This window comes from Parambassis ranga, chromosome 7 (genome assembly GCF_900634625.1).
Source record: "Parambassis ranga chromosome 7, fParRan2.1, whole genome shotgun sequence".
In the NCBI taxonomy this organism is placed as follows: domain Eukaryota; kingdom Metazoa; phylum Chordata; class Actinopteri; family Ambassidae; genus Parambassis; species Parambassis ranga.
The window spans coordinates 10,386,189-10,398,129 of NC_041028.1; the positions used below are offsets into that span (position 1 = coordinate 10,386,189).

Below are 11,941 nucleotides of genomic sequence, written 5' to 3' on the forward strand. Positions count from 1 at the left end.
CTCTAAAAACAATAGTCCACCATGAAATTTCAAACATCACATTCTTTCACGAATATCTGCACCAACATATGATTGACAAACAATTACTAAAAACAAGCCGTTAAATTAGGAAATATATTGAGGCTGGATACTCAGCAAGTCTTGTTTTTAAGAAAAACAATAAATGAGTTCCGGTTGCTAGGACAGGAAGCAAGGAGAGACTCATGGCGCCCGACTAGAAAGAAGCAACAATTATCGGTTACTATTTTCTCTTTGATCCAGCGCCTCTACACTATAGGACACCCGTCTATTCGAAAATACGAGGTAAGAAAAAAGAGCTAAGATTCTAGTGTCGGAGGGGGAAAATGTTTTTATTTTCTTCAGGGAGAGTGTTTGGGCGGTCTGTATCAGCTCAGGCCCTCGAGGTCCCCAGTAGAGCTCTCAGATTGCCTGAGTGTAAAAAGGGACGCCTGTTGTAAAATGGCGACGCGGAGCAGGCAGGATAAAGGGCAGCTAGGCCTGTTTAAAAGGGCTAAAGCATGAAGTGGAGGCAGTCGTGTCCCAATATGTCGAGTTTGTCTTGTGTGTTTGCCATTTACCGAGACGTCTGCAGTGTCTACTGTGCAAACCGTTAGTTATAAACGGGAAATGCTTGGATCTGTGTAGGCGTCATAAAACACGACATTTAGCTGCGCTAGTTAGCCTGCTAAAAGCTAACTAGCTGGTTCTATCGTTGTTTCTGTTGATGCTGGTTTCTTTGATTAACGTTGTGTCCAGGAGTGTTTTCAGTCATAAACATGTATCAAATCATGATCTGATCTCTCCCGACAAAGAAAATGACTTTGCTACATTAAAAACAAGTCACGTTGCTAATATAAAAGCAAAATCCAGTGGACAAACACTTCGAAATAAACTGCACTGGCCTTCATGCATCACTGTATTTTTGACAAGAGGTGTAGCGCAAATACTGCACATAATACATGGAAACAATCCATATTATTACACCCAATAGCAAAAATCTGCACTCAACCATAACTTTCACATGGAATCAGATCTTTAACAAGCTATTCAATCCTGTGAGTTCAAGAATAAAGATTCACCCACAGTTGTAGTTGAGAAAGTTTGACAGACAACTGATTTCCCACCCAGATCATAGGCTATGCTGTCTTCAAAACTTTCAAAGAGGGTTTAGTCTCTGTATATACAGATACTTGCAAAAAGTGTCTGTAACCATAAATTATAACTATTATACAAACAATGTGGCATTGGCAATCATAGTAACATGTGGCAGGTAACCAAACTGTTCATAAGTTGTGTTATCTTAATACAGCTGACTTGTACTTGATTACACGTCTTTGGTTGAGTTAATATTTGCTTTTTTAGTTATGGATTTGGAGGAGAATGAGGTGGAGAGTAGCAGCGATGCAGGCCCCTCAGGCATGGAGGAGCCGTCTGAAAGCGGTATGGGTATGGAGTCATCTGAAGTCATGTCTGCAGACAGCAGTGATGCTGCTGCCTCTCATGCAACAGCCCCAGAGTCTGACTGTCAGGTGGGACAAAGCTCAGAGGGACTTGTGGTAAGTCTTATTTTACACAGATTCTTAAGTCAGAAAACATTTTTAGACATTATCATGTTTTTCCTTTGCCTGTCAAGGTGTTCATCCCAGAGACCAGCTCCAGCACAGATGTCCGAGTTTCATCAGTCCACCTCCCAGACTCCTCCTCAGTGGCCCAGTCCACCAGTGTGTCCAGCGTCTCCACAGTAACACAGTCAGTGCTGGTGTCTGAGTCAGCCCAGGTGCTGGTCCACTCCAGTGCTGTGTCTGAAGGAGCCATGATGGTTTCTGACTCAACTGCTTCAACCTCATCAGATCTGGGATCTGCCATTGACAAGATAATAGAGTCCACTATTGGCCCCGACATCATGAATGGTAACTCTTTGTCAGTATATCATTATAGTAGTAAAAAGCTTTGTGCTGAGTCTGTGATGTCTACTGCTGTAATAGGTTGCATAGCTGTGACCAGTGCAGAAGATGGAGATGCAGAAACCACCCAATATCTAATATTACAACGACCTGATGATGGTAAGTGTGCTGTTATTGCTAACTTGTTGATCTTTTCTAGAAAATGACTCTGACACTTGTACAGCATTTATACAGTAGATGATTAAGCGCCTCATGTCAACTTGACATGAACTTAAAACTTCAGCTTTATTTAATCTTGTGACTTTTTAACGTAATTTCAAATGTACTGAGGCAGATGAATTATCACAAAGCATAGGATTCATTTCTAATGAATTGTCTACAATCCATTTTTATGTGCTTGTCCGTTGCAGGGGCTCCTATGGTAGCCCAGATGCCGTCTTCTGCCCTCTCCAATCGTATAGCCATAGAAGCCCTTGCTGAGGGTCCCACATCCACCTGTCTTGACCAGGGAGACCTGCAGGGCAGTCTTGAACCTGACCAGCCTGATGATCAGCCTGGACATTCAGGTTACCCTGAGGAGAGCAGCAGCCAGCCTGACCAGCCCCAACATTCACACCCCTCTCAGTACATGGACTGCAGTGCCGATGGTCCAGACCAGACAGAAGAGTCTTCATCCTCCTTTGTGGAGTGTTCAGGTGAGGAACCTGACCAGACACGTTCTCAGTCAGGTTTCCCTGACTACAGTGGGAATAACAGTGATCAGGACCTCCCCGGATATGTGGAGTGTAGTGGAGCTGACTCGAATCATACCAGCCGGAGTCATTATGTGGTTGAGTGCAGTGCTGGATACCTGGAGTGTGCAGTGGATGAGGGAGAGCAACCACATCAATCCCGCAGTTACATTGACAGCAGTGCAGACCACCGGACACAGACAAGTCGGCAGTATTCTGCTGAGTATGGTGGAGAATGTGTTGCGGCTGCAGACTCTGAGCAGCCAGGTTGCTCTCGGTACCAGGTGAGAGATGACGATGATGAGGATGACGAGCGGAACCAAGATCCAGATCAGCCCCAGCACTCTCAACAGCAGCCCCAGTACTCCTGTTATATGGAGAGTAGCAATGGCCCAGAAGCCTCTCTCTATACTGATGACAGCTCCTCATCAGATCATCCTCTAGCAGACACAGCTGGTTCTGTTGGACTTTCTGAGGGACTAGAATGCAGTGAGAGCCAGCCTGGGCCTTTCATCAGCAGCAGTGGGACATACTCTTCTAATCCAGAACCTGAGCTGGCCCAGCAGTGCTCACAAAGCCAAGAGGGGCCCCAAGGCTCGCAGAATGAAGCTGGGCTAGTTAGGGACATAGAGACATCAACTGTGGCAGAAGGCTCAGGAGACCGACCACCAAACCTGGCTGAGTTAGAGAAGATGATGGAAGTAGTGATTGTACAGCAGTTCAAGTGTAAGATGTGTCCATACAAGAGTGCTTCCAAAGACACACTCATCAACCACATGAGAGACAAACACTTCAAACCTGCAGGTGAGACTGATAATACATGACAGATCCCTCGATTTACTTTTTAGTCTTGTGTATTTTGTGGCATAATTTGTCCTTTTTTTTAGGAGAAATGCCAAAGAAACGTAAACGTGGACGCCCTCCTAAAAGTGAGACATTGGCCCGTCAAAAGGCAGAGAGGGAGGAAGCAGAAGAGAAAAGGGCAGTGAAGGTGCAGACTGCTGAGACCCAACAGGCAGAGGAAGAGGACGATGATGTTGTTGATGCTGGGGCTATTGACGACCCTGATGGTCAGTGAGAGACCGCTTTTCATTTAACACTCAATCATCTTTGCAAATGTTGTTATGTTTAGATTTTTTAAGGCATAAAACAACATGAATTTTTTACTTGGTCTCTCATTTATTTCCAGAGGACAGTGACTACAACCCAGCTGAGGAGGATAGCACAGGAAGACCACCTGCCATCGTAAAGAAGCCCACTACTCCCATCTCCTCTTCTTCACAAGGGCGTCCTCGACGCAAAGTTGGCCGACCAAGAAAGTACTGTGTTTTTGATGAGGGCTACAACAGCAAAGGTGAGTATTCAGTTTTTACAGGGCAAATCACAGCAGCCTGTTACTGCCGAAGAGATACTTGACTTTATTTTTCTTGTTTAAAAATTTGTTACAGAAGCAGAAAGTATTGATAAGAGGCCCAGGCTTAGTGCCGATGTGGGTGCTTCTGAAGAGGCAAGTTCCTCTGGGATAGGCAATGCTCCAGGAATGGAGACTGATAGAGACACAGCTGAAGCAGCAATAAGCCAGTCAGACTCTGAAAACAAAGACCCTTCTTCCAACACGCAGCCAGAGGAGGAATTCTTCCCACGGAAACGTGGTAGACCATCCAAGCGCTTTCTTCGCAAGAAATATAAGAAATATTTAAATAGAAAGTAAGTTACAAATTATAAGTGTACATGTTTTAGTATAAAGAAAATGTATAGTATATATAGTATAAAGAAAACACCTTCGCTAATTTCTTTCATTTTCTTCCAGTCGATATTATAAATCCCTTAAACCGCTCCTGAGACCCCATAACTGCTGGATCTGTGGCTCACGTTTTCTCACTCAAGAGGATTTGCGGTTCCATGTGGACTCTCATGAAGGAAATGACCCGGAGCTCTTCAAATGCCTCCAGTGCAGCTATCGCTGCAAGCGCTGGTCTTCACTGAAGGTCAGCTGCATTAAACAAATTGCATTCATCGTTTTTACCTCAGTTTATACACTTTACTCACAGTGTCCCAAAACTCGTTTTTTTTAGGAACACATGTTCAATCATGAGGGCACCAAGCCCTTCAAATGTGAGGAGTGTGATTACACAAGTGTTTACAGGAAAGATGTCCTCCGCCATTCAGCCATCCACAACAAAGAGAAGTAAGTAACTCACACACAGTGAATGAGTCCTCAAAGGTCTTGTTGGTTTTCATATATCTTGACTGATCATTTCTTTTCCATTTTTACAGGAAAAGGAAGACTGAGTTGGTAAGAAATGAATGCTGGTCATATTTGAATATTGAGTAAAAACTATGTAAAATATGACATTTGGAGTTGTTGCTTTTGTTGTGGCTGGTTGCTGTTGTGTTTTGGACTGTGTAGTTATTGTTGGCGAATTTATTCTGATTCTTGTAGGCACCAAAGGTGTCGGAGTTCCCCTGCCCTGTCTGTCACAGGGTTTACCCCATGCAAAAGAGACTGACTCAGCACATGAAAACACACAGCTCAGAGAAACCACACATGTGTGATAAGGTCAGGGGAATATGTTGAATTGTTTTGAGACACAATAAAAGTTTCTACAAAGCTCTTGCTAATGATGCCTCTCTGTCTCTGCAGTGTGGTAAATCCTTCAAGAAGCGGTACACATTCAAGATGCACCTACTGACCCACATTCAGAGTCTTGAAGACAACAAGTCAGCACTGAAAACTTTCATTCTATCTTAAATTAATGTCATGCACCAGTCTGTTCTCTTTAATTGTAACAAATGTACTTTAAATGTGTATGTTTCAGATTCAAGTGTGAGTTTTGCGATTACACTTGTGACAACAAGAAGCTGCTGCTCAACCATCAGCTGTCCCACACCAACGACAGGCCCTTCAAGTGTGACTACTGTAAATACTCCACCTCTAAAGAGGAGTTCCTGGTCTCTCATCTGGCCATCAAACACACAGGTCACTACAGCTGCAAGACTTCAATTGTTTAGACTCAGCAGTGCACCTCACTGTATTATACTAAACTACATATTGTAAATCTTTACAGGTGAAAAGCCCTTCTCCTGTGATATGTGTCACTTCAACACCAAGCATAGGAAAAACCTGCGCCTTCATGTACAGTGTCGCCACCCTGAGGCATTTGAAGAGTGGTCTGTGGCTCACCCTGAAGAGCCTGTGAGGAGACGACGCAGACCCTTCTTCACCCTTCAGCAGATTGATGAGCTCAAACAACAGGATGAAGCACCGGGCTTGCAGAACACAATTGTGAGTCAGTTATTAGGATGTTATTTGATCATTTTGTGGTACTTGGAGGTAGTACCCTAAATGGCTTTCTGCTTTATATTTAGGTTGCAGTGGACCCTGTGACACTACAAGCCATGCAGGGCATAGAAAATGCTTCAGTGTCGCAGGATGCACTGGGAAACACAACCATCATCTATGAACAAGGTCAGTGAGGACTCCACCAGAAACATTTTAAATATTTAGGATAAGGCCGAATGCTGACTTTGTCTCCACACTCTCCTCAGCTGAATCCAGTGACCTATCTGCCCAAAACGCCCTGGACCTGCTGCTGAACATGAGCAATGCCCGGGAACTGGTTGGAAACTCTTTACAGGTTGGCTCATCAGATATTCCATTGAACACTGATACTTTATGGTGGAATTATGCTTGTTTCTTAGCGATAAGCAAATTGTGTAAAAAATTTCAGGTAGCAGTGTTGAAGTCTGAGGGAAAACCTTTGGAAAAGGGTACATGGAGCACAGTGACCACAGCACCCGGTCAGGCCCAAAAGATTGTAACCTTCCATGTGTCTGAGAACGGTGAGACGGTGCTACAGGAGGCCTACGAGGCAGCAACCTCTGAAACAGGAGAGCTTACACAGATTGCTATTGAAGCTTATGAAGGGGGAGGGGAATTCAGTGTGGTGGAGCAGGCTGCTGAGGAAATCCATAGCCCTGGATACAGGTAACATAATACACACTATCTGATTCTGCCTCAATAGAAACATACATTTCTCAACATAATCTTATTAACTGCTGCTTTCGCAGTAATGGTGAAAGCAGCCCGTCTCAGGCTTTGGAAGTGTCGGCATCAGAAAACCTCAAGGGTGACAAATACTATCTGACCTCAGAGCTGGCTGATGGTGTATTGCAACAAGTAGAGGTAACTACCATCTGTAACCTTTATACGCATAACAGATGTACTCTCCATTAGCCCGCCTTTCTGACAGCGTCTTCTGTTTTCTGTCAGCTGAGCAGCGAAGCTCCGCCCTCTCCCTCTACAGTGAGCTCTCCCAGTCTCAACACCAAGAGGTTTTCCTGTCGAATCTGCATGGAGTCTTTCCATGGACGCTCTGACATGGAAAACCACAAGAGGGCGCACATAGATCCCAGCACCTTCAAGTGTCCTGATTGTGACTACACCTCCACCTCCTGGCCTGATGTCAAAGTGAGTCTATCAATTAGTCAAGGACATTTCTGTCTGTATGACTTTTATGTTCGTAAAGTTTGACCGATATTCTCTATACCTTTAGACACACATGGGGATGCATTCCTACCTGCGTCCTCACAAGTGTCCAAACTGTAGCTTTGCCTCTAAGAACAAGAAGGACCTGCGCAGGCACATGATGACTCACACCAATGAGAAACCATTTTCTTGCAAACTTTGTGGACAAAGGTGGGAGCCTAACATAACAAATATGTATGCATTAGACATAGAGTTACTGAACAGACAATAATGTTAGTGTGTAATGTTGTCTGTTATCTTAGATTTAACCGTAATGGCCATCTTAAGTTTCACATGGAGCGCCTCCACAATCAAGATCATCCCACTCGCAAAGGCCGCACAGCCACCTCGCAGCAAACCATCATAGTCAACAGTGATGAGGAGGCCTTAGCCACACTGCAGTGTAAGAGACGCACTGTCACTCTTGTGACAATAATCATAAAGAGAGGCCTCATTCAGCCTAAAGCAAACCCACAAAAAACAAACAACTACTACATAAGATTTGTGTATGTGCCACAGCCCTACAGGGACATCAGACAGTGATCACCCCAGAACGACTGCAGGCCCTGGGACAGGATCACATCATTGTAGCTCAAGAACAGGCACTATCAGACCAGGTAACATTTCCACCTAAACTCAAATGTCCTATTTTTGCCTACAGTTTGTTGACCCTCTGCATTTTTAAATAATTGTGTGCATCATTCAGGAGGAAGGCACATACATCCAGCAGATAACCACCATAGACGGACAAACAGTTCAGCATCTGATGACAGGAGACAACCAGGTGACTGAGGTAAGAGTGCAACACTGTGTTTGCTTTTTATGCACATAAACAAATAGAAAAACAACATTATGTAAAAGGAGCGTGTTCTGAATATGATTGTATGAATGTGCCTTATTCATCTTCATGCAACAAAGACTTCAGTACACTTGAACTTGAACGTGTAACAAAGACTGTATTGTGACCAGCTTTATTCTGTCTGGCTGTATAAACTTCAGACTCAATCAGTCAGTTTTGTGGCCAATGGTAGGAAGGAGTCCATTTTCTAACATGTTTCAGCATTGTGTGTGCCTACATTCACAGCTGGCATTGGGGTCCACAGTAATGGTAATGTCATTGCCACTGGTAAAATGTTTCTAAGCTCATTCATCTTGGGGAAGATGTAGTAGTCAGAGGGATGGTGTTAAAACAGAAATACCATGCAAGTCACTAGCTTTTTACACAACTGCACATGCAAGACCTGCAAAACCCAACAGATTGTGACATTAAATCAGATTTTGTATGTGAAGTATATATGCAAGAGTCACTACAATGTGTGTTACCTTCTTTCTCACTTCCTGTTTCAGGTGCAGTATATCATTTCACAGGATGGAGTGCAGCACCTAATCCCTCAGGAATATGTAGTGGTAGCTGATGGCAACCATATACAGGTATTACTTAGCAAGATGTCAACTTACTGTCTGGCTATATGTTGTTTTGACTGTTTTTTCTGTCGGTCCTTCAGATGCCAGATGGACAAATAATCCAGTACGAGCATGACAGAGCTTTTCTGCAGGAGCAACAGGTGAGGCAGAGAACTGAAAATCTTCTGCTGTACGTTTAGTCAGAAGCTCACTGCTCTGTTCTTTATGTGTTCAGATTGCTGTTAGTGCCGATGGTCAGATCCAGTACCTGCCTGTCAGCGCAGACCAACAGGTTGTGAATCCTGAAGACCTGGAGGCTGCTGCTCACTCTGCTGTGACAGGTCAGCCTGTTTAATGGAGGCGATTGAACTAGTTTGATAGTTAGTCCACTGCAATGTCTCTATTCTATGCATTTATCAGCTGTTTATCATAGACAGTGCCTTTTGATTTTCTACATCATTTTCTGAAGCAAAACAGTTTGACATCATACTTTAAAAATCAATCAGTGTAGAGATATTACACTACATACTTTATTTTATTTTTTTTAATTTAAAGGTTTATTTTGCAAGCAGACTCAAATTCTATTAATTATTATACTAACATTCTATTTCTCAAACATGTCAAAATAAAATGAAACATTGTTTGATGAAAAAACATCTTAGTCTTTATTAATCTTTAGAATAAATTACTAAGAGAATCAGACTAAGAGGATGTTCTTTGTTCTTGCAGCAGTGGCAGATGCAGCCATGGCACAGACGCAGACAGTCTACACTGAAGCTACACCTGAACAGCTGGAGCATCTGCAGCAACAGGGCATCCACTATGATGTCATCACAATTACCAGTGAATAGGGGTGCAAATGTGGGCGCAGATCAGGGCCAGTAGTAACCACCATGAGCTGATCGAACACAGACCTCGAATCATTTATGCATCCTGCCTGCTGTGATAGAGCCTTATCTGCTCGCTGTGGCTGCATCGTTCCAAAAGCTTTTTGTAAATTCACGTTGTTGCTTCTAACTAAAACATAGGGGCTAATCATTGAACAATTAATTTAAGCAAGGTTGGTCCGATCTGTAATTATTTAAGACTAATTGGTGTCATTTTTGTGCCTCAGCTGCTTCAATTTGCAAGACAATGTAATCAACGAACGGCTTATATATTTTAGAACATGTCTTAATGAAGGTATTAGTTTTGAATGGAATGAAAAGGGATTGTTTATTTTTGATCTGTAATAGGGTATATAATAATGGTTAGAAAGCGACCGTGATGTGATTACTGTACATAGGTTTTGCATTTGTTTCTGTTAATGGAGGATGTTGTGATTTGGTGAGGATGAAGTGTTTATTACGCTGAAAGCTGACACCAAATAAATCACTTTGTGTATACTTGTGTATTGATTTTATTTGTGACTGTCTTAAGATTTAAGATGTTCGTCATAAAATAAGCTGCCCTGTTGTCATTTTGATTGTTACCATTTCTCATAATGTGCTAATCCAAATACGTAAACATTTTTGTCACCATGCAGGAGGTTAATGCAGTGACAGGAACACTTGCAGTGTAATGAAGTCTATTCTCTTCTAGAGAAAATAGTACGAAATATATAGAAGTGTGCAGGACCTTCTCCTGTCTTTTGAAAAACTTGTCTTTGTGTATCCTTCAGCTGATGAGCAGATGACTTCCTCTTCTCTTAGGAGGAGCCTCTAATCCTCTGACCAGACAGGGACCAGTGTCAAACGGAGCAAAGACACTGTAAGCATAACACTCAAGATGAGGTGCTTCTTCTTTACGATGCTTCTCTTAGGTAAGATCCACAGAAAAATCCACAATTTGTAATTTCCTGTGCTGTTTCAGTATGTTTTTTGTTTGTGTTTTACAGAGATTTCCCCTCTAAAAGGGCAGCAGAGGGTTGAGGAGTCAGACCCCATTTTGCTGAGACTCTCCTTCCCTTCATTTTACAACACCTACAGAAAGTCCTGTTGCAAATTGTATCCTGGGGGATGTTACAAGCTGCTGGACACAGCAGGGTATACCTGTGAATTACTGAAAGGAAGAGTGACAACAACAGAGAAAGATGGCTGGATTGAATTTAAAATAATAAATGTGCAATTTATGGATGGAGGCTATTACAGATGTGGTGTGCTGGGGACCCAAGTCCACATCTACAATGACTACTATGTTGAGGTGTTTGGTGAGTTTTCTCATCATTTTCATTCTATTAGTTATAAATAGGTATAATGCAATGGCTTCAATCATTAGAGTATATAGTTAATAGCTTCGTGGTTCTAGCTGTAACTCTTGTACTTTACTGTATGTTCTTGCATGTTGCAGATGCTTCAAATCACCCCAGTGTGCCTCAGCCTCGATTGACAGCGACCGTCCAAGCCCCCAACACCTCCACCACCCTCCCAGACTCCACCAGAGCCGCTGTGGCAGAGGACCACAGTGGTGCTGTCAGGTATACCTTCAGCAGATCCCTCACTGGTGAAATAGCAAAACAATGGTCAACCTGAAATTTGCATTCCTTCTCCTGTCCAGAGTTTCCTGGAGTTTCAGCCTACCACTGGCTGTCATTGTGTCCATTACAGTGATGATTTTAATCACTTCAGTCATTGGTGTTGTTTTCTGCAGAGTCAAGACAAAATGTAAACAGTCGGGTAAGCAGTTTCCTAAAACTGATTATCACACAGCTCTGATCGTCTGCCAAAAGCTCTGACAAAAATATATTGTTTCCTTTTTCAGCCAAACATCGAGAAACTCTGTGTGAGTCACTGAAACCAGAGGCCCTGGTAGGTGCCAAACAGGGAACATGTAGTCTCTGTGACTCATTATCATGTTGAATGGGAGACTTGTTTAGGCTATGAACTTCCTCTAACAGCAGTGTCTGTGTTCTGCTCTAGGAAGCAAATGGCATAGTCTACACAACCGTGGACTTCAGAAGTCTGAAGAAGTCTGAAGAGGTGTATGCAAACCTGAGGATGAACACAGCACGAGCAGGAGCCCCTGACACAGAGCATGCTGGAACAGTGGAGTACTCCACGCTGGCAGACCTGCAGTGAACTCAAGTAAAGCTGAAGCTTTTTAGCTTCCGTGAAAATACCTTTATTTCATACAAACATGTTCCTTACAAAGATGGCAACTATTACCTGTTAGCTTTCAAAGATCTGGTTGTGTTTCCTCATTATTTTCCTCCTTATTGACTATGGTGGGTTATCCAGTCAGTCTGCTGTGCAACCAAACATCTGACATATAATCAAAGTGGTGATGAATCATTTGCGTCAGAGGCAGATTTACATACATTCAGCACACAGGGTGTTTGTGTAATATAATCCGACTGCCAGAAGGGGGAGATAAAACCTACTTCACATTTTACATGA

General features: G+C 43.0%; 2 protein-coding genes across 4 annotated transcripts; both read left to right on the forward strand.

Moving 5' to 3' along the window:
* Positions 1-11: 11 nt before the first annotated feature.
* On the forward strand, positions 12-9,952 carry LOC114438836 (zinc finger protein 335-like). 3 transcript variants are annotated; one of them, XM_028410435.1, is made up of 28 exons: positions 12-303; positions 1,363-1,556; positions 1,634-1,910; positions 1,986-2,063; positions 2,315-3,439; positions 3,523-3,705; positions 3,825-3,989; positions 4,084-4,342; positions 4,446-4,623; positions 4,711-4,823; positions 4,913-4,931; positions 5,079-5,195; positions 5,280-5,356; positions 5,455-5,615; positions 5,704-5,921; positions 6,005-6,104; positions 6,185-6,273; positions 6,367-6,623; positions 6,707-6,821; positions 6,909-7,106; positions 7,192-7,334; positions 7,427-7,566; positions 7,683-7,780; positions 7,870-7,956; positions 8,511-8,594; positions 8,669-8,728; positions 8,803-8,908; positions 9,297-9,952. In XM_028410435.1, exons 2-28 carry the CDS (start codon positions 1,365-1,367, stop codon positions 9,416-9,418), a joined length of 4,761 nt encoding a protein of 1,586 aa, XP_028266236.1. In that variant the 5' UTR covers positions 12-303; positions 1,363-1,364; the 3' UTR covers positions 9,419-9,952. The 3 variants fall into 3 exon arrangements, with proteins under 3 accessions (XP_028266236.1, XP_028266238.1, XP_028266237.1); XM_028410437.1 differs by having other exon boundaries at positions 9,300-9,952; XM_028410436.1 differs by lacking the exon at positions 12-303 and adding an exon at positions 422-1,270.
* Positions 9,953-10,257: 305 nt separating this feature from the next.
* LOC114438231 (uncharacterized) lies at positions 10,258-11,623 on the forward strand. Its single transcript, XM_028409439.1, has 6 exons — positions 10,258-10,368; positions 10,444-10,755; positions 10,896-11,022; positions 11,103-11,221; positions 11,307-11,353; positions 11,465-11,623. The coding sequence occupies exons 1-6, from the start codon at positions 10,335-10,337 to the stop codon at positions 11,621-11,623; spliced, it is 798 nt and encodes a 265-aa protein (XP_028265240.1). The 5' UTR covers positions 10,258-10,334.
* Positions 11,624-11,941: the final 318 nt, after the last annotated feature.